General features: G+C 33.2%; 1 protein-coding gene across 11 annotated transcripts; it reads right to left on the reverse strand.

Annotated features, from left to right (window-relative positions):
* Positions 1 to 1125: 1125 nt before the first annotated feature.
* On the reverse strand, positions 1126 to 22252 carry LOC131052713 (uncharacterized). 11 transcript variants are annotated; one of them, XR_009372749.1, is made up of 12 exons: positions 21979 to 22252; positions 14231 to 14344; positions 5031 to 5404; positions 4851 to 4924; positions 4250 to 4314; positions 3875 to 3988; positions 3536 to 3726; positions 3023 to 3048; positions 2817 to 2916; positions 2408 to 2474; positions 1545 to 1650; positions 1126 to 1400 (listed from the first exon to the last, which is right to left on the reverse strand). XR_009372749.1 is itself a non-coding variant. In XM_057987304.2 (11 exons), exon 1 carries the CDS (start codon positions 6656 to 6658, stop codon positions 5675 to 5677), a length of 984 nt encoding a protein of 327 aa, XP_057843287.1. In that variant the 5' UTR covers positions 6659 to 14217; the 3' UTR covers positions 1126 to 1400; positions 1545 to 1650; positions 2408 to 2474; positions 2817 to 2916; positions 3023 to 3048; positions 3536 to 3726; positions 3875 to 3988; positions 4250 to 4314; positions 4851 to 4924; positions 5031 to 5098; positions 5239 to 5674. The 11 variants fall into 11 exon arrangements, 9 of the variants coding, with proteins under 9 accessions (XP_057843287.1, XP_057843285.1, XP_057843283.1 ...); XR_009372750.1 differs by lacking the exon at positions 14231 to 14344; XM_057987304.2 differs by lacking the exons at positions 14231 to 14344; positions 21979 to 22252 and having other exon boundaries at positions 5031 to 5098; positions 5239 to 14217.
* Between the last annotated feature and the right edge of the window lie 3537 nt (positions 22253 to 25789).

The following is a 25789-nucleotide window of genomic DNA, read 5'->3' on the forward strand; positions in this document are numbered from 1 at the left end:
GTTAAAACACATCAAGTGAACAAAATGTGTTAAAGGCATTTTCAATAATAGCACATGTTGTGGCCACCACTGCATTTTTCATTTTAAGCCAAATATTGTAGACATCATTATAGATAGGGTATAAATTCACATTTCAACAATTAGCTTGAAAATGAATTTGTTTTTCTCTTTAATTAAAGTTTAGTCTTGAGTTTTTTGAATGTGATACTCATTACATTTATCATTCTACATTTGTTGAATAGCATATTATGATACCCAATGTATTTATTGTTCAACATTTAATACAACCCATACCTTCTAGTTGGCAATTAATATGTTCATGTCATCTAATACCCCAAAAAGGTAAGTTCATGACACTTTGTATGACCATTGGACACTTCACTCAAGCTAGTTAGTAAAAGGTGTCAAATGTCCTTTTTGGGGGAGGTTAGTGACAAGAGTTTGAAATGCATATTCAAAATAGATCGGAGTCTCATGGAGTCTCATTATTCATGCAGTAAAGGTGTTCTTAGGAGATGAGTTCACGAAGACAATCAATCAGTATAGGGTGAATACTGACGTTGTGCTTATGTTTTTGGCTACTGTTTTGGATGCGGGTGAGATGAAGGATATGGCTAGGGTGTTGTGCAAATGGCTAATTTGGTGTCGGAAGGCAGTGTGGGTTGGTTATGGAGATACATGAAGGAGGAAGGGTTGATGGGCTATGGGAATGAAGATGAGGAATTCGAGGTGAATGCCAAAGAAGAAACATTGAATTCTATGGAGACGCCAAAGGTGGTTAGCGTCGAGGAAGATCACTCTTGTTGCATTTCAGAGTGTATGGTGAAGGCTCAAATGGTGGTTCAAAAAGGCTCCAAGGGCTCGTTAATCTGGTATCTAAAATGGATTTTGCTTCGAGTTCGATCTTGGATGGTCTTTTGTGGAGCTGATGTAAAATCTCTTTTACTTTCAACATAATTTGGGCACAACCAAAATTTATTTCTATTTATTTAAAATATATATAAACTAGCAGTTGCATGTTTTTTTTGCGTGCAATGGAAAGCCGATAGGCAGGAAAGGAACAAGATGTGTAGAGTAATTATTGATGAGATTCGAAGAAATGGGAAATGCATGAAACTTGCAATCTCCATAACAATGCCATATAATAGATATATGTAGCTGATAGTAACATTAAAAATGTACAAAAATTGACAAAGAGTAAATGAATTTAGTGTTGTAATTGTGCAATGTCAACTGTAGAACCATACATGGCCAAATTGGAGAAGAGTTTAAATTAAGTACAATAAATGCAAGAGATATATTGTGGCGTAATAATGATATAGAAGGAATTAATGTAAGCAATGTGAATTTCTGTGCAAGAGAAGGGAAGTTGTAAATTGTTGCATGGGTCCTTTGGCAACCTGAAAAAACAGAGGCAATTTGTAATTAGAGCAGTGTGTATGATATGCAATCCTGTAGAGAAGAGTATGTAAAATGAAAAGGTGCAAAAAAACATGGAGCTGTAAGAAATGATAAATGTAGAGATTAGTTGGTGGAGAAATTACCCAAAAAGAGCAAAGAGCAACCTTAGAAAATGTGTAGGAACAATTGAATGTAGGAATGAAATATCGTGGAGAGCACATTAAGAGAATTTCCCAAGGACAATTGTTCCTGCAGCGAGAAGTGAAAATAAAATAATGTTAGCATGTAAAAATGGAAGAAAGGAAGTTGGCAGCAATTATTCATTCAATTGAAATGGTAAAGTTAAGAAGAGTGAAAATGAAAGCAATGTAAAATATTTGATTGAACTTTATAACTCACATAATTAGTGTGATAAAACTGTAATGCAGTGAAGTTTTAAAACATCTTGAAGTGGATTTTGTGGTGCCTCCAAATTTTGTAAGGAAAACAGAGGCATAGGTTTGTGATATAGATGGGCGAAGTACATGTGCGAGACAAAGAGTTTTGAAATGTAATGATGATTAAAAAGGTGCAAGCAATAGAGTTGAAAATAAGTGAGCTTACTACAAAATTATTATGTTGATGGATGTGGCTAGTGAAGTTTGGATACGAGAGGAATGCAAAGGACCTATTCTTTGTATTTCAGTGATAGGAAAACAAACTGTAAAAGGATGAGAATGTAGGCAAATGATAAAGAAAGAAAAGAGGACTATACTATCAGAACGAGATGAGAAGTAATGAAATAAGAGGAAAGAAGGTGGAAAGAAAACTTATAATGCATGAGAGCCGAGGCTTGAAAGTGCAAGGTAACCAATGAAACATATTAGCAATCCTGTCTGTGAGATTAGTAACGTTCGGTATAGCAATATATAGGATGTCCCAAAAAAGTGGATATAGCTGTTAGAGATGAAGATGCAATTAAAGTCAGTTGGATATTAAAGAATACTTGAGATAGTTTTATACTTACAGGTGTAGAGGCCTGGAGAGTAGGAGACTTTTAAAACTATATATCGCCATGTAATGGTTTTTAATGCCTGTTTCAAATTATAAGTTGTGTTGGATTTATAACCAAAGTTGACATCAACTCATAAGAATATAAAAACATTAAAAAGTAGTCAACACAGAAAACAACAGAGAGCAACCTTAGAAAATGTGTAGGAATAATTGAATGTAGGAATGAACTATTGTGGAGAGCGCATTAAGGAAAATTTCCAAGAACAATTGTTCCCGCAGCGAGAAGCAAAAATTAATTAATTTTAGCATGTAAAATGGAAGAAAGGAATTGGAAAGCAATAAATTATTCAAGTGAAAAGGATAAGATAACAAGAGTGAAAATGGGAGCAATGTAAAATATTTGATTGAAAGCTATAACTCACATAATTAGTGTGATAAAACCGAAATGCAGCAAAGTTTTAAAACATGCTGAAGTGGTTTTTTTGGTGCCTGCAAATTTTGTAAGGACACAAGTGTAGAGACCTGGAGAACATGAGACTTTAAAAACTATATATCGCCATGCAATGCTTTTTAATTTATAAACACTATAGATTATATAATGAAAAGCAACAAATAGAAAAATTATTACCTGGATTGACGAAGAGAGCAAGATGCCTGTTTCAAATTATAAGTTGTGTTGGATTTATAACCAAAGTTGATATCAACTCATAACAATATAAAATCATTAAAGAATAGTCAACAAAAATGATATGCATGTTTCTAGAAATGTTTTTTTTTTGTGTATTCATAAAATATTTGAGTTCATACTTCTTCTGCACTGTGTATGTGGGATTTATTGCTTGGTTGGACAGGTGAATCCACACACTCATCAAGTTAAGTTCTGTGACTTTGGAAGTGCCAAAATTCTGGCAAGTATATTTAAATATATAAGAAATAATCTGAATAATAATGTTAATGATTTTCTGAGGCTGCTGAAAGCTATTTGTTTTAGGAGTTCTTGGTTGAGTCTAATTGTATCCTTAGACTAAACTGAGTTTTACATTGCGATTATGCTATAAACAAATATAAAAACTAACTTACTAGCTAATGTTATTGTTTTGAAAGTTGAAATTTGAAAACCAATTTTGCTTCATTTTATTACCTTGTGAGAGGCCACTCCAGCGCTGCATATCTTGTGCTGAGCAATTATATCAGACATGTCATATTTGTATTTGGTTGCTGCCATTTAAGATATTCTTGTGATGCATAGCATTTAGCTGGTTCAGTAACTGTTGGTTTGTAAATGGTATGGAATGGGAGTATGGGCTTCTTGTTTTCTATTAATAGTTATTTCTGTGACAAAAAGACGAGTTATGTTCAGTATTCGCAAGTTTAAAAATGTACGAACGTGGGAAATTTTAAATAGACGAGAAATGGACTGTTATCAAATATAAACATCATAGATTATAAAATGAAAAGCAATAAATAGGAAATTTATTACCTGTCAAAATGTGCAGGACATATGCACAGGAAAATCATAAGTATTGGTGAAGAGAGCAAGATGACTGTTTCAAATTATAAGTTGTCTTGGATCTATACCCAAAGTTGACATCAACTGATAAGAAAATAAAAACATTAAAGAGTAGTGCTCAGATGAAAGATAACTGCAGGGTCTAAAAACGAAACTAAAATTTTAAACATAGACAATAAAAGAATGACTAAACAAGGTAAATTTGAACTATAATATATGTTAAAAACAATTTTTGCCACATCTAGTCAGTCCCAGATGGGCAATTACATGACAAGATGATTTGAAAATGCTTTATTTCTACCAAAGAGACCAATGCATTGATAAATTACATATTGGTTATCATACCTCATTGGCAACCTTTTGTAGATGACATGGAGCATTCAAGTTATCTTCTGGTATATGATGAAACACTACAACAATTGCAGTGGCATGGCAAACATAACTATGATTATTAATTGATTTGATTGGAAGATTTGTTATAAAAGTGTCTATTGCATTCAAAAGAAATAGGAAAATAAACGAATCTACAATCTGCACTTATTGTCTAAAGGAATCAAAGTTTAACTGTTATAGTAAATATTAGTTCTTTCCCCAAGGAAGCACCTCTAACCTATGCCTTATTTGCCTTTAAAATAACCACATAATGAGTAGAAAAGTGCAAAAAGGGAAAAATATTAGGTAATACATAACTTTGGCTAACAATGGCATGAAGAAAAGCTCTTAATTTTTGCATAGATATATAATGTTAGAGCAGCAGCAGAAGTAGGATGATGTTTCAAATCAACTTGTATCAGAAATGTTCTCTATTTTTTTGTACTAGTTATCAATGTATACAACAAAACTGAAAAGATTTTTTGAAGGGAGCATTGAATATGCCTTGAAAGAATTACATGGCCACATAAAAAGAAGGGAATGCAAACTTTGTATGTTTGATAAGTATGTATACCTGCATTGTACAGTAGAAAACTGCATTGAATGGTTGATTGACAATAAGTGAATTGGACATGCAATGTATTGTAGCTGCCTCACAAAGAGGCAAGTTAGATAAAAGGGAGATAAAGTAATGTTGGAGCATTAAAATTTATGAACAGAGTATATTTGAAGCAATAAAAGTTAAATATCATACCTGAGATAGTTGCACATGTTGGAGCAGTGAGTGATGTGGATGGCCAATTTGTTGCAGCTATGTTATACCTGATATAGCTTTAGACTTTCATTGCAGACTGTGTAGATAGGAACACTTGTGTGTAGTGTTCAATGCAACATGGAGGATGTTGGGGCATTAAAATTTATGAACAAAGTATATTTGAAACAATAAAAGTTAAATATCATACCTGAGATAGTTGCACATGTTGGAGCAGTGAGTGATGTGGATGGCCAATTTGTTGCAGCTATGTTATCCCTGATATAGCTTTAGACTTTCATTGCAGACTGTGTAGATAGGAACACTCGAGTGTAGTGTTCAATGCAGCATGGAAGATGTCTTAGAATGAGTGCAAACTAAAATGAAGAGTAACGTGAAAAGAATTAGTACCAGGGACGATTAAGAATGCACATATTTTGAAGAGATAAGACCATGTAAAATTGTAATTACCTTGTTGAAAGCAGAGGAATGTAACAAAGGTGGTTCTGGACTAGAGGATCTTAAGTTGAATAGATAGTTGTTTGGCTAGATAACAACTACAAATGAGTTTCTTCTTTCTTTCTAATGGTTGTATAAGCATTATTTTGCAGTTTGGAATAACTTTCAAAAGAGAATGGTGGTTCGATTCATATCCCATCAATTGACTTCACTCTTGAAATAGCTGTGAATGTGAGTCCTTGCTTTTCAGTATTACCTATGTCTATTGTAGCTCTGTCTAATGTAAGTCCTTGAGATTTGTGAATAGTGATGGCCCAGGACATTGTCAAAGGTACTTGCGTACGCCTACCTTGTGTTATTGGCAAAATGGGTATGTCTTTTGGATGTGCTATATCCCATGGAGGTCCATTATAATCCTTGAATTGCATGACCACATATTTTGGCAAGTCTGGTGGTTTTGTATTGTTTTCATATACAATTGTTTTGATGAGACCAATAGCTCCATTGACAAGGCCAACTTCAATCCACAAGTTAGCTATTAACATCACTTGCTGATTTATAGAAAGCAATACTTCTAATGGTAGTTGTTCATCGTTGTCATATTCAGTATTTGTTTGCTTACCAACTTTAGCTAAACTTAGAGCGATAGGCAAATTTAATTCTTTGAGCATTTTCCTGTTATGCAACCGTGCAGATTCATTTGTTGCAAATAAATGGATTGATGAGTTGAAATCCTTCTTTTGTTGAGTAGTTAATGTTGCATTTGTCTGGCACATCAGGAATTGCCAATCATGTTGCAGTGCTTGAGCATTTCTTATGTTGTGAAGGAGTGTTCTGAATTGCTGTTGTCTTATAGATGCACCTTGTTGCCGGAAAATAGTGTCCAATGTTATGACAGTAGTAAAAGAATGCCATAAACCGAGGGCTACAGAGTGAGATGCATATATAGGTTTATCCATTACAGGGGGGAGCTGAGCAAGATCACCTACAAGAATTATGGACACCCCGCCAAAGCTTTCATGCTGACTGTCAGGGAATGCTTGGCGCAAATGACTATCTATCTTTAGTAGTAATTTTGGGCCTAAAAAGCTCATTTCATCTATCAGGATATATTTAATATGTTTCAATTGTTCTTGCAATGTCATTAATGACTGCCCTGTCAAAGGATGCATTTCTCTTATAGGTATGCCTAACCCTGCATGGATTGTTGTCACTTGTATATTAAATGCAACAACACCTGTTGGTGCTAAAACAAGCAATGGGTTTTGCTTCACAGCTGTAGATATGTTCAATTATTTCCTAATGCGGTCTATCAAAAATGATTTATCAGTGCTTGCGGTGCCTTGAACAATCATTCGTAGAGGTGCTGTTGTAGATTGTTTATTATGATGTTGTAGAACAATGTCGAGTGCAACTTTTTGTTTAGGCGATAGCTGAATTTTCTGTGTGTCCTGAGTTGAGATTTGTATGCTAGCGTGTTGGAATTGTAGCTTGGTTGTAGCTATGAATTGAAGAGCAGTACAATCTAATTGATCATCCACAACAGTTGCACCCCACAAGTAGTTAATATCGTAATCACGACGGCCTAGCATTTGTAGATCATTCTAGGTAAAGTTATTTGTAGCTCCCATTCGTGACAATAATTCCCACTCGTATAGATTTGTATCATCTTGATTTTGAGAACCATTATTGTCACTATCATCTTCATTTGGAGGCCTGCAATCATCTATAATTTGTTGGCTGTGAAGACAGTTGTAATTAGTCTTTTTAAAGTTTTTCCAATTTGTTATAATTTGTTCTTTTGAAGTTCCTATCTCAGTTGGGATGTCATGAAACGGTCTGTACAACAGCAGCTCAGACCAACAAAAAATCTCGAACTCATCAGTATCTTCATTTGGAGGTTCTCTAAACTAAGGATATGCAGTCACAATTGCTTTTTTATCCCTGATTTGCCATTTTGTTTTTTTGCATTGAGAATTATATGAGAACCCTTATGCTGATTGTAACATACTTGTTGCACTTAATTCAAAAGGGCGCTGCATATAAGCATGGATATAAGTTGTGGAAAGGTCAGTTCCATTATTCAATTTTATGACATAGTGCAGTATTTTTCTGCCAACATTTAGAGAGACAAACTGTCGACTACAACTTACAAGAGGCAATTTTTGTAACATATGGCAAGTTTCTTGTGCACTAATATCACGGTCTACTACTATGCCCATCATAAATTTCTGATATGTTAATAAGATGCTATCTTTAGATTTAGTTGTATTCATTATCGTTTTTAGCATTTCAATATAGGATTGCGATTTGTTTTTTGATTTGGAAGCATACTTTGAAATGTATTGGAGGACAACTTTTTTTGAAGTGACTGGTTGACAATCAATATTAGCTCTCCATAGTGAAAGCATCCAAGGATTATGAATATTCAAACGATCATCATTCCTTGCAGGTTTATAGCATGTGTTGTTGTCATTGTCAACTGTCAACGTAGACATCTCTTGTAGAACCCATGGAGCTTTGTAATGACATTCGAGTGTGGGACCTATTTTCTTGAGGCATGTATGTTCTGTGCATTTTGTGTGCCTCTATAAAGTATTAAATAATGCCTCATAATCCAATGCAGGGTCTATGAAGAAGATTTTTTTTGTATTAGCTAGACATGGATCATCCAATGCAGTGTAGTGTATTGCATTCATGTGGTCTGCTATGTTGCGAGGATTCCAAGCAAAAACATTTTGTAAAAAAAAGTTTTTGCCATTTGGACCTCATTATCATCTGTCCAATCAATGCTTTCCATATTTGGTGCTCCAGGGAGCCATAAGAAGCCATGAATATGTCCCGAGCCATGATGCTGCCATTCATAACTATACCAATGATCCTTTGCTTGGAAAAACTTTTGAATAACTTCTTCACGAAATATTGTAAATCTATTGTGAAGGTATAATGTTGTTATATGTAGATTGCAGATCACATGGTCTATAAGTTGTTTTCTTGTAAATTGTGTGTTTTGGCTATCATTTTCAGAGAAAAGCCTATGCAAATCAGGCCATTTAGTATCAGTTGAGCTCAATGTAAAGAACAGTGTTGGGGTCCCCAATTGGAAGATCATTGCAGTAAGCTCTTTTCTAGATTTACTCCAATATGCACGAGTGCCTCGAAGTGTTGCACCAAATCGCAACAATTGATTTGGCAATTGATCATCAGGAGTGTTTTGCAATCGTTCATGAAGCACTTGCATAGTGGGTGGGATGGGCTCTCCCAAATTAGTTCTAATGAAGATAGCTGCAGATTGTTGTGAACAATGTCTCATAATTAGATTGTAAATGTAATAGAGAAATTTGACATGCTGTCCAAATCTTGGATCAACATATCTCATTAAGTGGAGAGCATATTCATGTAAATGAACATGTTTGGTACGTGGCTGCAGCGGGAGTGCAACTCCAGATGGGAAAAGGGTTGAGAATGCCATGCTTAACAAGCCTATCGTATTATATTCATTTATCGGGGATAAGTTTATTTCAGGCCAAGGGACATTATTATCAGTATCAACATCTAACTACAAGGTTCTCTTAATTGTATCTAGTTCGCGGGTTGGAGTAGGCAGTTTTGGAATAAAAGATGATGAAATTTCTGCATCATATTCATTGCAATCGTCAAGTTCTTCTATTGGTGGAATAGCTATTACATTAGTATCTTCTTCTAAAGAGTGCAACATATTTGATATATCTGTAGTAGTATCAAGTAGCAAGTTGACAACATCAAAGTCTATGACAACATCATTATAATACTGGTCATGTTGAATTTTATAGCTCAATGCATCCATAACATGAAATTTATTTACATAGCAATCATATTTTTTGCCTTGTATATTACTTCGATGGATAATAAGGACTTCAAGGTCTTTTGGTTTCCGTGGCAAAAGCTTTGCAATTTCTGAAATATCTTGGGGAAAACTAATAGTGTGACCAGTGTATTTGTATTGGCCACCTCTTGCATGTCTGACTTGCAAAACAGGAGCAACCCTAGCTATAAGCATCTCCTCTACTTGGGTAAGTTGTTTTAACACAAGGGGTTGCTCACCTGGGTCCAAGTTATTTGCCAAAGAGAAACGATGAACACCACTTTTAGAAAAGCATCTCGAACAAATAATATGTTGTTGGTTCCTCTGTATCACCATTCCAATATATCTTTTCTTACAAATACTACATGTGTGAAGCATGGACAATGAATCAATGTGATGGCGGAAGGATTGCAATGTTTGAATGTACTCTATAGAAGAGAAACAAGTTTTTGTGCATTGATGTGTTGTTGTAGTCTGCAATATTGCCTGATGGTATAGAGGTTGCCTGTTTTGTGTTGCATGTTTCTATTGTAGTTCGCTACAATTCAAGCAAGGTTCTTGTATTTGTTGCGAAACAATGTTGGTTGGGCCACATGATAAAGGAAGGTTCTGATCCAGAATAAGTGAATTTGAATCTATCATCTGTGGGGTTTTGCATGGTGCAGACACATGCAAAAGCATTTTGTGTTTCATTCATTCTAGGCGACGCTTTTTAGAGATTTCTTCTCTATGTTCTGCATAATAGTGACAATTTCGTTCTCTCTTTTTCGCTTTCCTAAGATTGCATTCTTGGGTTGTGGTCTGCATTAATATTTTAGACAATTTAAATAAACAGAGCATATTAGATTCTGACTGTGCAAGAAACAACTGTTAAAAACAATGTTTGAAACTTTTGTTTGATGCAATCTTTGAATTGCATGTGTTAAATACTTTTGCACAAAATTTAAGCACATACCCATATATATAACTATACATGTATTGATACATGCATGCACATAAAAGAACATGGATAGTCACAAGTTTACTTACAATATGTAGGCGCACAACTTTCAAGATATAGAACGTTGAGCATGTGCATATATATCCACTATGAGTACCTTCCTTTGTATGTACATGCATGTATGTGCATATGTGGTTGTATGAATGGGAGTTTGCAGCTGGACAGGACCATATGTATGCATATGTATTACATGCATGGAAGTTTGTAGCTATGTAAAACTATATGTATGCATGTATGTGTATGCATTTTTTTAAATGTATATAGCAATTTCTATGATAAAAACATACATGTGTATGTATTTCTACCCAGGAGCACAAACCCATGCATATAATCATTTACGCATTGATACATGCATGCACATAAAAAATATGTTACACACAAATTTACTTACATATGTAGATACAAAACTTTCAAGATATATAAGGTTGTGCATGTGCATATATATCTATTGTGAATGTCTGCCTTTGCATGTACATGTATACAAGTACATATGTGGTTGTATGTATGTGAGTTTGCAGCTGTGCAGGACCATATGTATGCATGTATGTGTATGGAAATATATGTAAATGTATATAGCAATTTATATGTATCTTTGTATATCATGATACATAGATGGAGATGTAAATGTTTATGCATACTAGTAAACGCTGGAGAGAACATATAAGGCAACATACATTTGTATAAACCTAATGAATACAAAGAAAGTATAGGAAAGTTGTTGTTTTCAAAAGAGGAAAAGGGTGGTGAATCTAAGTTTTAACTGTATATCAATTGGCAAGGATGCTCAAAATTGTAATTTCAATTTACAGTTCAACAATAATGAGAAGCAGAAGTGTGTCTGGACCAAGCATTAGAACATAACTAAAAGGATTGAAAACAGTACAATAAAAAAAAGAGGCAGGTCAACTAAATGCTTTGAATATTTAATAACAGTAAACATAAACAACATCATACAAGTCATTGACATTGCAGATTATAATTTCAATTGTACAGATCTAGTGCGGTGGAGTAGCATAATTTAGAAATTATGATTTGGAGGTGAAGGAATTTGTTAAAACAACATAGATTGAAGCTATTGGTTCTTGTTTCAATATTTGCGCGAATGTCTATTCTGTATGGTTTCTTTCTTATTATGTTTTTACAGGATAATATAAATACAGATATACAAATTAAGAATATCTAGAAAACATGGATGTTCAATAACAACATAACATAAAAAGGTACAAAAGGATATAAAATAAAAGATGCAAAGAAGCAAAACTGCATTCGATATATTTTAGATGCATGGAAGCATGGTAGAACAAAACAACAATTGGTTTGACTAGGTAAGATGAACAATTCTAGCAAACATAAACAACTTTAAGTAGAAGCAACTATTGGAGAATTTTAGATCAAAACCAATGTCGAAAACCAAAAGTTTCGGACAGCCAAAAAAACATGAGTTTAGATAGCGTTGATATACACAACCATCAATAATTCAGTTCTGTTTGCTAATTACCAACAAAAACTACTAACAAGCTATCTATTCTATGACGATTAAAAGGCCAATGAAAAGCATCACTATCTAATTGGTCTGGAATGCTGCAACTGCACTCATGCGAGCAATCTCTGCAAGCAGAAGAGTACATTCAACCTGGAAATTGATATTCACGACTTTGGTAATTTTTGCTTTGAGCCTGGGCTCTGAATTGTACATGTCTGTTGTAACAGAAAGTGTGAAAACAAAGCAAGATAAAAGGACACCCTTGATAATAGTCTGAGGTGTTCTCTTTGTAGTTAAATCATACTGCAGCATGTAAAGGTCCTTGGCAGATATTTGTAGCAAATTTGTGCCAACCTCATCAAAGGCAATAGCCCAAAGAGTGCCTCTATGATCTTGGAGCTTCATCTGCAATAAGTATTTGTAATTGCATCCTGGCACATGAGTTTGGCATATTGAACAAAACCATACATTATCATTTTGCTGGACACATTTCTTTTTACACTCTTTGCCATTAATTTTCAAAGGCAGGCTGGATAGCAAAAATTATCAATTTTAATGATTCTCACAACAACCCTAATAGTAGTTTCAACTGTTTCAGAGAGAACAGTTGTACGTTCTAAAATAGTTGTGATTGTCATCTTGCTATATTGTGAGTTAAGTTATCCAGCAACACAAGACAGTGGTAAAAGGTCATCTGGAATCTTTCCTCTTGATATAAGTGTCTCTGTTTCAGGGATAGAAGGGTTTATAGCTAGAGTTGTTGTTGTGGTTGTGTTAATAACCTTTCCATTGAAATAACCAACCTGGGCATTTCTGACTGCAAGGACAACAGCTGTTTGGGTTGCATGCATGTTCTTCAAATCTTCACCTACCCCTTGCCATGTTGCTCCCCATAAGTTAACATCGATAGTAAAAGTTGAGACATCATTTATTTTGACAATTCTCTTGGTTACTTCGCTGCCATCTTTTCTGTGAATTAATGAGGGTTCTCCAACAACAACTACAATACCAATAACATCAACTAAAGTGTTGTTGGTGCAGTATGTAATTCATTAATCGGTATGAATCATGAATTATTTCCTTGACTATCAACAACAGCATCACAACGCTTCAATACTGAATTGAAGTCCAAAGTTATCTCAAGATGACTGTTAAGCTTGTTCCATTTTGTGTCAGCTTCTTTAATGCAACCTTTTGATATAGTATAATATGTTCCTGCTTCAACCCTATGATAATGCATCTCTGCTACATCGCCAAAGCAAGTTATTCTAATTTCAATACCTTCATCATCTATCATGTCAAAACTAAACACTTGGCCAGTGGACTTTGGTGTACTATATTGATGCATCTTCCTCTTGTTTGTTACACGCCCCTTAATCGTCCACCTATTTTGATAGGGGTTCAAGGCTTTAATCAGGCTGATATTAACAGAAGATTCGTGCTGCACAGGTGGGAGGTGTATTCCAAATTTAAGGGAACATTTAGTTGTGGCAGGTGTGTCCCAACCCAACATTTGTTGTTCTTGCTCTTTAAACAGATATATAGGTTTTCCAAGCAATGGAGAATTTGTAAATTTGACAGCAAGGTTGAATATTACTATAGTCCTGTAAAACGAAGAAAACAAGAGGTTGAATAATCTGGATAGTGTGCAAAGGGAGATTTCAAAAGCCAAGAACAAACCATCAGAACATATAGAGGGCCCTACCTCAAGTTCCAAATATTTCTACAAGCGTAAGCTATCAGTGATAGGATAGAGCCTATCTTTAATGTCTATGAAAGCAACAAATTACTATACTTAGGCGAGAGGATCGCCAATTGCATGTGCGTGGCATCAGACAAAACAACCCTATATCGGGTGGCATCAGACAAAACAACCCTATATCGGGCACTGGCATCTTCTTCGGTTGTCAATTTTTCAAAAGACAAAAGCTGAAGTATTGGAGAGGGGACATCATCCCTAGCGTTGATGCACAAGATTGCATGTGGGGTCAATTGTAGTTGTGGTTGCACTTCCTACAAGGATAGTAGAAGACAACCAAATAGATACACAAGGTTATGTACATTCGTATGCATAGGCATGGGTATGACAACTTTTTTTTTTTGGAGCTTCCAATTTGTATTACTATCTATGTGTGCATTTCTTTATAGATGTTGTTTTGTGTGCATGGACAGATTATAGATTGATGTATTCACTCATGCAAATGCACAAGGACAATGCAGAGAACACCTCTATCAATTTATTTATATATATCTATAAATATATAAACAGATCTAAAAAAAACTTGAAACAGTGACATATGTTGATATATGCACTTACATTGATGGATGACAATGCTTTGCAAAAGAAAAGAACAAATAGAGATATAATGATTGCAGTTAAGATGAATATGAGAAGACATATGAATGAATAAGCTCACCAAAGTTTCTGCAGAAGGCTATTCTGAGCCATCAAGAGAGGCTGTCGCGGATGACATTGTGGAAACTATTCTCTAGAGATGAGGAATGGGGCTTTGTACGGCGAAATAGAAAGTCTATGTCACAACAATAAACATAAGTGATCATATTTTAATGACAAGCACAATTCATATTACACTTGAGGACAAGAGAAGACAACACCCAAAAAAAAGCACAATACAAGTTTCAGCTATACCAATTTGGATCAGTAACACACACGAATGCATACATGTAGAAGACAACATTTGGACATACATATACAACTACAACTAAACAAATGGATATAGACATTGCACATGTGGAAACCTTTGAAAATACATACATATCAATATAGATGCGCGCACACACACACACACACAGATATACATATATATATATATATATATATATATATATATGTATATATATGTATATATATATATATATATATGTATATATATATAGATATATATATATATATATATATATATATATATATATATATTGCCTTAGCGTGAAGATGGTCTCTTAATGAAGCAGCTGGGGAGGATGCAAAAGACTGAATGCATATATGGTTTGTTAAATCATTCATTTGTATTGTATGAAATTTCGAAGTGTATGAGTTTGAACCCTCTCAATATGTGTCTAACATAGAAATCCCAAACCAAAGCTTCAGTCCAACCAACATACCCAATTCAAATTAACAAAATAAAAATCCTCCCAAATTGAATGACATAGACACCAAATCCAAAGCAAAACCAAAATGAAACAAGTGCTGAAATGCAGTTGGAGTCCCTGGCATTTGCTTAAAATTTAATATTTGCTTGAAATTAGATATTTTCTTAAATATTGGATAATTGTAGCAGGTGTATAAGCAGTAGCATGAGATTGATTATGTGTATTGCATCACTGCTTATTATTCATTTGACCTGATCATAACTGCAATTATCTAGAATCAAATTAAGAAACCTGAAGTGCAAATGAAAAATGTTTAAGTATTAGTATCCTAAATTGGGGGCACTTGCTCCAAAAGTATATTCCTACCAAGCAGAATAAGGAATGTAGCAGAATTATGAATAGTATTTATTAATTAAAAATGTTGGAAGAAACATCATGCTGATATGATAAACCGAGGCACCAAAAAGAATGTAGCAATGATTTTTCATAATCGATAGTTGGAATACAATCTTTAAACTATTTGACTTGCTTATTATTTATTTGAGCTGATCATAACTGCAATTATTTAGAATCAAATTAAGAAACCTGAAGTGCAAATGGAAAATGTTTAAGTATTAGCATCCTAAATTGGTGGCACTTGTTCTACAAGTATATTCCTACCAGGCAGAATAAGGAATGCAACAAAATTATGAATAATATTTATCAATTAAAAATGTTGAAAGAAACATCATGCTAATACGATAAACTGAGGCACCAAAAAGAATGCAGCAATGATATTTCATAATCAATAGTTGGAATATAATCTTTAAAGTATTTGACTTTAACATGTATGTTCCCAAAAGTATATGCCTACCAGGCAGAACAAAGAATGCAACAGAATTATGAATAGTATTTATTTATTAAAAATGTTGGAAGAAACATCATGCTAATACGATAAACTGAGGCACCTAAAAGAATGCAGCAATGATCTTTGATAATCAATAGTTGGAATGCAATCTTCAAACTATTTGACTTGAACATGTATGTTGAAAGCAAGAGTGAAAGCAAAAAATGAACATTTCAATCCTGAAGAGGTCACAAGATGGGAAATTTTTCACTTTGGGCAGCCAATTCTCAGGTTGTTTGTTATGGGGATAAAGAATTGCAACTTTAGGATAATAAATCCTAAGAAGAATCCACAGCAAAGTGTACATTTTTTTCTATATATATGTATATATACACAAAGGAAAGCAAGATTTTATTCTCCAAGCACTAATATTTGATGCATGGAAAATTTTGATCAAGCAATTTTTTGCAGAAAACTTGAATTACAGTGAGTTGCCTTCTATTTATTGTTGAGAATTTTGGTCTCCATCTTACAATGTATGGAAAATATTGATCAAGCTATTTTTGTAGAAAACTTGAATTACAGTGAGCTGCCTTTTATTTATTGTTGAGAATTTTGGTCTCCATCTTATAATGTGGTGTTTTTTTCTTGTAAAACTTAGTCTGGAAATGCATCAGATTACACATCTAAGTATTTACATAATCACCAAAAGAGGCATTTACTGATGGCTAAAAGTCTATGCACAAATATATATGCATACATATACACCTGTATTGCACCAATCACCAGCCAATATACAATATATGCTACTCTTAGAGTAGTCTCTGTTATAAATTGTTCTGAAATGGAATATATAGGATGTATGTTCATTTTAGACAGCTTGCGGTATATGCACGCGCCCACACACACACATATATATACACACCTATGTTGCACCAATCACCAGACAATATACAATATAAATTCATTCTAGACAACTTGAAGTGCATGGACACGTAGACACCCTTTTTCAGATGTCATTGCAACTGCCCTAGTAGACAAATGCAAAATAGGGAAGCAAAGACAAGGTGCATGAACTATTTGCCAGAAAGCCTCAAAAGAGATGTATATGTATATGTATATGTATATAGTTGACATATACAGACATATACATATTCAGTGGAATTTTCTAAGCCATTCATTATAGTTGCGATTTTTTGTCAAACATATTGTATAGGACAGTGTAGATGCACTCAAGTTCTTTGAAATGAATCTGCACCTTATATGTTCTGAATTTGGAGCCACTTTAGCAAGCACCTTTGCAATTTAGTCAACAGCCATATACATTGTGTCAACAACCAGTAAAAAAATATACATATACAACCATATATGGTCACCAACAATTCAGTCCACTTATATGTATATGTATATTAATTGGAATTTTCTACGACGTTCATTGAAGTTGCTCAGATTTCTTGATACATATGGCATATATGTGAGGGTTGGTCTAATTTTTTGATACACATATGGCATATATTAAAGTTGCTCAAATTAAATTTCTTGATGTATAGGACAGTGTAAAGATTGATAGTGAGGGATGTAATCATAGGGTAGCGTATAGATTGATCCAGCATATAGAGCTAATTTGTATATGTATTGGCTGTACATATTTTCTATGGTTGTACATATATAGTGAGGGTTGGTGACATATAATTTATGGGATACATACATCTATTGCACAATGCAAATTGATGCAAAAGTAGAGATGATAGTTCTATTTTCTATGGTTGTACATATATGGTGAGGGTTGGTGGCATATATAATTTATGGGATACTGACATGTTCTAAATTTGGAGCCACTTTAGCAAGCATCTTTGCAATTCAGTCAACAGTCATATGCATTGTGTCAACAACCAGTCAAAAATATACATATACAACCATATACCATCAACAACAATTCAGTCAACTTGTATGTATATGTATATGCATATGTATATAGTTGACATATACAACCATATACATATTCAATGGAATTTGCTATGGTGTTCATTGTAGTTGCTCATATTATTTAGAAAAGAGTTGATTCTACTAGTTTTTTCAGAAAGCCAAGCCAAACTCATACTTAGCCACTTGAAAAAATATAGCAAGTTCAAACTTACTCACAAGAAAGGGAAAAAATCAATGAGGTGAGCATTGATACTTTAATGCAATCTGCATGAACCACTGTTTTGATACTAGTGTTTATTGAAAATAGAAATCTTCTTTATGAAATTATTAGACTATATCTAAGGAAGATAAAATAAAAAACTTAATATTATATAAATATAAGATATTCATAAAGGACATGTTGCTATTTAAAAATTAAAATAATATCAATGTTTATAGTTTATAGTTTATATTTTATAATAATTCAATAGATTCAATATATTGAATTCTTTAGACTGAATTATCCCTTCTAACATTTTTCTATAATAACTTTAATATATGTGAAAATGGTAAAATTTAAATACATACATACATCTAAATAAAATAATCCATCTTTTTTACTACTTTAACACTCACACATAATATAATAAATTGTAAACCATTTTGTTTAATGTTAACTAAGATTTAGAATTGAAATAATTATATATGTTAAGAATGTTATAAAAAGATGTTCATATATAAAATTTATGACCATATATAAAAGATGTTACAAAGAAAACTTGGATATGATTCAATCTATTCAATTATTTCATAAAGTAGAATTGTTAATTTATTTAATTTTCGATAGTAATGGTCTTCAAGAATATCATATTTTCATATGATGAAGAAATGATATTATTAAACTAGGACTTGCACCGAAAAGAGGTGCAATAGTTAGCATCAGGGGCACGAAGAATAGGGTCACTAGTTTGAGGCTACGAAACAATACACTCCTCATTCAGAAAATATAGTACCAAGGAGTCTGCAATCAATTAATAGGATCGGATGGTTGTCGCCTCTATGCACCAAGAGTCGTTGGGATAGAAATATAGATCATATTAGGTTGGCATGTTTGGAATCAACCCAAATTAAGTTAATATTGGGAGACATGTTAAGAAGCTCACTATATAGGTTGTAGGCCTAAACTCCTATTGGAGAAAGTGAAATTAGAGTGAGATTAGTCTCAAATCAATAGATTTACCAATACCTATCTAGTGGATCGATCCAGGTATGCCATAGATTTTGATAATATAAATATGTAATCTTTAAATAATGTTAAGAGAGAAACATATTCGTGTATATAAAGATAGCTATGTAGTATGCATTGAATATAGGTTCATTATTTTTTTTCTTTATGTGTATATATAGAATTTACATCACATGAACTATTTGTTAGGTTTTGTAACAATGTGATCAACCAATTTTAATGGTTCATAACTTGGACCAACACTTGCATAACCATTCCCTAAATAGAGAAAATTGTCTTATCAAATCCTTTGTTTAGTTTAGGGTGAGTCAAAATGGAGAGCTTGATTGATCCCCTAACAAGTTGGGATTTCAAAGGTTGAAGTTTCTACTATACTATTGTCTAGGTTATCTTGAGTGGAAATATATCATTAGGGCTACTCATGCATTTATACATAAAAATATTTAATTATTATGGTTGTTTTTATTTCATTAGATTTTTCATTATAAGAATATTTAATTATTTTGGTTGTTGTTTCATTGGATTTTTCATTAGAAACCTCAACTTTCTTTATTTTGGACTTAGGTCTAGATCTACATGGTGTGTTCTTGTGTGGACTTGGAATATCATTCTGATGTTTCTTAGTAAGCTTTGGATGGATTGAGATCTCTCTTAACAATATGAATTCATCCAGAGTAACATAAACATATTTCTTAGTTAGGTGGAAGGAAATACATTCATCCTATGAAATCGTGGGTGTCTTAGAATCATGTTGTAGCCCAAGATCTCTTTCAAATACAAAGAACTCAATGAGTAAAATCTTATGACCAATGATGATAGGAATTACAATTTTTTCAAGTGTGGTAGCATTTAATTTAAAGTCTTATAGCCATTGTTTGAAGAAGTTTTAAAGGGACTATGTTAACTGCAAACCTATCATCGATAAAAATCCATTTAATATTAAATACCCTCCGCTGATTGTTGAGTTAGCCTGAAGCGAAGACTTTATCATCTTCAAATATTAGTGACTAGTTTCCCCTAGAAGAAGTACACCACTAATTGGGATCCTTGTCTCTTGATTGATCAAAGATATTTCAAATACAATCAAGAGATTTATATAATTTCCATAATATGGACGTTAAATCCATAGTCCCTAGCTTTATATTCCACATATCATAAAATATATTTAGATCCGTATTTTTTTTAATCCTGATATAATAATTTTTTTTGTGTAGAGGGCAAACCATTATTTCATTGCTGCTGTAAATGTAATGATGCACTTTCTTCACAAAATTTATATATTGCCGATCGTATTTCTCCACGGTTTTGTAAGACAAATGAGTTGTTTAACAGAATGCCACAAAATCATCATATCTCTGCTATTTTCTACTGCCAAAAATCCAATCATCATTATTTTAGCACTGTAAACCTTTTTGGAAAACCCTAAAATGTCCCGCAATCGTCGGTTTTTTCTTTATTGAAAACTCCTTTCAGTTTTCTATACCGAGTGTGTTTATGCCTGCCAGCTGCCAGGTGAGAATCGACACTAGCAACTACTTGGATAGGAAGGGCTTAAATGTATGATTACTCATGGATTAAACAAAGGCAACGAGGAAAAGCATGCTAGTTTTAGAAAAGCATGGTAGTCTACACTTAATGGTGTGGCTGAGGTGGAAGTGTTTATCAGTTTCTAGGGTTCAAAACAGATAATGTGTAAAAACTAAACCATAGATCAGAGGCGATATGGAAAATATCAGATCAGAGACTGGCCAGAAACAAATCTAGATTGAGATATCACGCAACACTAAAAATAAAGGCTAGAGTTTGAATCCCCTTACTACACTTTGCTTTCTTCAATCTACAAATTTGCCTACTCATAGTTCTGTAAACACAAACTAAAAACTTTAAACTAACAAATTTAAAATCCTGACAATTTTTAGAATTTGTTGTGGAAACTATTAAAGAGCCATGAAACTTATGGGCCTAGTAAAGTAAAATGGTACAGAGTGTGTTGTTAAAATGACATCTTACATGCATGTAATATGTATGTATAGATTCTACACATGATTCATAACGGTACAGATTTCATGCACATGCATTGAGAGATCTGTATTTCCACTACCTTGTCTGCCCTCTGACTACATCGATTTCTACACAGAAACATATGAAACAAAAGGGGAAGAAGTACTACTAATCAATTGGAGAACTCCACTATATTTAGCAGGACCTCTACAGTATAATACTCCAATAGGGGAGTAGAGAAAGGAAAGGCAATGACCTCTTATACTGGAAGTAGAGACACTGACAACTGAATTTGAATTTTGTCCTCGGTATATTTGTGGGAAAACCCAAAACCGATTTCTTTTCTTTGACCTATTTTGAATCTTCTGCGAATGTCTGATCCTTCACCTTTGTATTAGCTACGCTGTATTGGTTTAGCCCTTTTGAAACAGACCAGATTTGTAATGATGGCCCCAGATGGTGACATGGATAAAATTGATGCAAATGTTTCTACATTGGGTAATGGAGGTTTAACGTAGAATGTGTCTGAGCCTAATGCAATGAAGACCCAATACAGTGCAGGTATCGAGGGCGGGTCTGAATCATCTGGGTCTTGCAGTTTTCAATTCTTTGTGTATAATGAAGATGGGCTTAATTTGAGTGTTGATTTGAATTCAAATCCATTGGACTGGATGAGAGCTTGCAGCAATGGAATAAGAGTTCCTCAGCATATACACAGGTCCAAGCCCATGCCAATGAGTTCCAAGGGGGGGTCAACAAAGCGTCTGAAGGTTGTGGATCTTAATAATTCTAAGGGGACTTTGCCAGATGGGTTTCATAATAGGTCTTTGACTGAGCAGGTTGGGATTAGTACAATTGATGAATCTTTAAATATGAACCCTTCAGAAAAAATAGACAAATCCAGGGCAAAATAAATACAGATTGATAGTGTCTGCTTCCTTGCATTATTTTGACAACAATTTAAAGCCCTAAGAAATTAACAACAAAAATCTAAAGCAGAAACATGGATAATGAACGTAGCGGCTTCCTTCAGTTACCTTAAATCGCGATGAAAATTGCTGAATACCTAAAAATACCTGAAAACTTGAATGGCGCAAAGAAAACCCTACTCCTTGGCAGAGTCGTTGTCGTTCTTCTTGATGACAAAACAGTTATTTCTGTTCACAATCTTCTCCTGGCAAAGAAAACCCTAATCACTTCGAGCAAGAATAGCTCCAAAAACTGTTGCCGCTCTTCTTGATGACGAAACAGTTCTTTCTTCACAATCTTCTCCTGGCAAAGAAAGCCCTAAGAAATTAACAAGAAAAATCTAAAGCAGAAACATGGATAATGAACGTAGCCGCACTTCGAGCAACAATAGCTCCAAAAGCAATCACTTCCAAAATACGATTCCCAAATCTCGATGCATACAACTCGCATTTCGTCTGAATAAATATAATAAAACTATAATTTATTAAAAAATTAATAAAATTTATAAAACATACTTAATGTAAATTTAATTTTACAATATCTAAAATTGAAAAAATGGATTATTCAATAAAGTATTTAATAACTTTTATAATTTAAATCCCTGAATTATGAATACGGTGCCATGATAACTTAATTAACTGTACAATTTTTTAATTAAAACATAAATTAATAATTTCATCTTGGTAAGGTTAATTTGGTTAGTCATAGATTAAACATAGCTGTTTAATTTAATTAGTATATAGAACTAATGATATTAGATTTTCACAATTCATATTGTTGTTTGTAATTGCTTTTGGATTCGATTGTGTGATAATTTTTTGCATCAACTTTTTGGATCACACTTCACGATCCATCATCAGATGAAAGAGTGCATAAGGAGAAAAAGAAGTTTGTAATTTACATTGTTTAACTGTTAAGGTAGTTTAGTGGTTAAGGAATACAATAGTATTTGTAAAGTTATGCTATTATTATAATGATTATTTTGATTTTTTTATATTTTTCTTTCAACAATAATTGAAGTATGTGACATTTTTGTTCTTCCTTTCAACATGGTATCTATTAAAACCTTAGGAGACAATTTTCAAACACACCTGCACACACAAGAGAGAGGCAAGCTTTAGATGTTATTCCACCATATGAGAAAATGTATTGAGGTGAGTACAAATGTACAAAGGCCTTTCTTTAAAGGCAAAGGTAGAAGAGGGAGCACCGATGAGGTGCTAAGGTAAGTACAACCACCTAACACAAAATACTAGACGCGGGTAATAAAATAATATTAAGCTTTACCTATCCACCTAAAGATATCAACCGTTGGTTATCCTAAGTAAAACTTAAGTAAACGTAAATAGGTAAACCACTATTTACTTCAACAATACGTTAAATTATTTATCTTTCTTATGTCTATGAGTTGTGAAGTCATCATTATCATAGAGCAATGAAGTATTGGTAAAGAAGAATTATAGAAGACATTGGGAATTGTGTGAATAGAATTTTGGTTGATACATTTTTTGTGTAAGAAGAAATCTTAATGGTCACTAAAGATCAAATGTGTGAGATCCATGTGAAGATTCAAACTACAACATCTCAAATGAAATTGTTATCAATGTATTTTATCATTCACCAAAAGAATGTCAATGATCAATTAGCGTAGAAGAAAGAAATTCATTAGTCTATAATAAATTTATAATGGCGTCAAATAACAAATCTACGCAATATTATCATGAGAATGCTAGAAACAATTATAAATACAACTAAATACACTACAAAAAGATGGTGCATGCATACAAAGTAAATGGGTGATGTAATTAATTTTACAAATCGTAGTTAAAGTTAGTTATAATTTGTTGCATAATATATTAAATAGTTTAAGAAGGTGTTGGAGAAATAAGAAATCAGCAAAGTTGTCCTTAGTTGGAGTTTATAATTGTAAGAGATTATGCATGAGATTGTTAATAGTTTGATAAGTGATAATTTTTTGGAAGGGTGTGCAAATTATATTTTTTAGTATGGACATTAAAAAATAGGCGTGGAATGATATGAGAAGAAAATTAAGAGTATGGAGAGATAGGTTTAATAAAACATTAAATTTATAGATAGTATATAAAAATTTATTTATATTAGAATTGAAAAATTAAAAGTTTAAATTCGTAGTTTTATTTAACAATGATAGTATGATTTGGAGATTTATACTTGTCTTGGGTGTTTTGTGATTTTTAGAATGATTGGTTCTATTTAAATGCTATATCTAGAGTTTAAGATCTAAGGAGGTAAAGGAGGAGGTTGGACACACATTATCATGACAAATTACCTTTTCACCTTCTTAAATCTTAACTATGTTACTTTACTACCTATAAATGCAAATTATGTCTTGATTTGTAGGCAAAAAAGCATTTTAGATGCCAAGTATGTCTTATTCACATATGACATGGTTCATTATGGATGGTGAGTGTCTTTCATAAGATATTTTTTTCAATACTTGCAAATAGTATTTTCACAGTCATTCATAGACATAGGTGTGCATGTTAATTCTCATCTTAAATTAGCTTTTTACCCTTGAAAATCTTTGATATTTTTTGTATTTTTTACAACAAGGGGGGTTTTTTGCACTTGAGTATAGTATATCCATACCCATTCATAGACATGGTTTTGTGTTTGTGACTAATGTATACACACATGTTCATATTTATTGTGAGTTGATTATTGTTTACAATGTTTTTGTTCCTACCCATAATGGTTCATTGTTAATGACAATATGTGTATATATCTATTAAATAGCTTGATATGTGTGATATCTAGATTGTTTATGTCATTCTACTACCAATGTTTCTACCTTTATATAAGATATTGTAATAAAGGTTGAAATATTACATAGCAAGATTAATTAGTTAATCATAAATTAAATAAAAAATATTTTAACAATTAGTAACTTATGTGGTTGATTGACAAGTGGTTTAGATAATTGAGGAATATAATAATTTTTAAGAAATTGTTTAAGGAATGTTTAAAATTTTTAAGTTTTTTTTTATCTTTTTGTTTGAGTTTTCTAACCATTTTTTATTATGATGAGCATGAGTCTAAGTATTGAGGGGTGTTTATTCTTGTGATATTTTTCTAGGATCAAGAGCTCAATGAAAAGTATAAAATAGAGAGACAAAATATAGGACAAGAATAAATTGTATTCTCGTCAATAGATAAATGATCAATAGTTACATACAATGAATATGAGCCTACTTATATAGGCAAGGTTATAATGGATATGTGAGCACACAAACATGACATGTGACTCAATGAGAAACAAGGGTAGGTGGGATAAACAATAAAATATTCCACATGAGGTGGATCACCCACTGAAGGTGAAATTATCACTCCACAATAAGTGGATATGATAGAGTAGTAACAAGATCAAACCATAAAAGGTGGAAATCTCCTACAACATACTATCCCAATATGACACACATACCCAAGTGTCTCATACCCAAACTACTATGAAATGCATTATCCTAAGTAAACTTAAGTAAGGTGTAATAATATCCAACATGAATAAATAATTACACCAACACCCCCTCTTTAAGTGCAACTTAGGGGAATACACTTAATTCTACAATGCAACTAAGCAATGCAAGATGGGTACCCATGTACAAATGCATGCAAACCAATGAAATGAAATCTCTCATAAAGCGAGGAAAGAGAGGAAAACCCAATGGATAAAAACCCTCCCCCAAAATAGAGATGAAAACTATACAAGATAACTATCATAGAAGTATGTGAAGGACAAAACCCCATGTGAGGAAAAATTCCCCCGTATGTGAGAGAAGAAGAGAAGCTAGGTAGCCCCCCCTCAATGTAGAATCTTCACCAATGGTAGAAGCTCGAGAATGAATGAAGAAACTGCTCAATGAATGTCGAACAACATTCCTA

The sequence above is a fragment of the Cryptomeria japonica genome, chromosome 5 (assembly GCF_030272615.1).
Source record: "Cryptomeria japonica chromosome 5, Sugi_1.0, whole genome shotgun sequence".
NCBI lineage: Eukaryota > Viridiplantae > Streptophyta > Pinopsida > Cupressales > Cupressaceae > Cryptomeria > Cryptomeria japonica.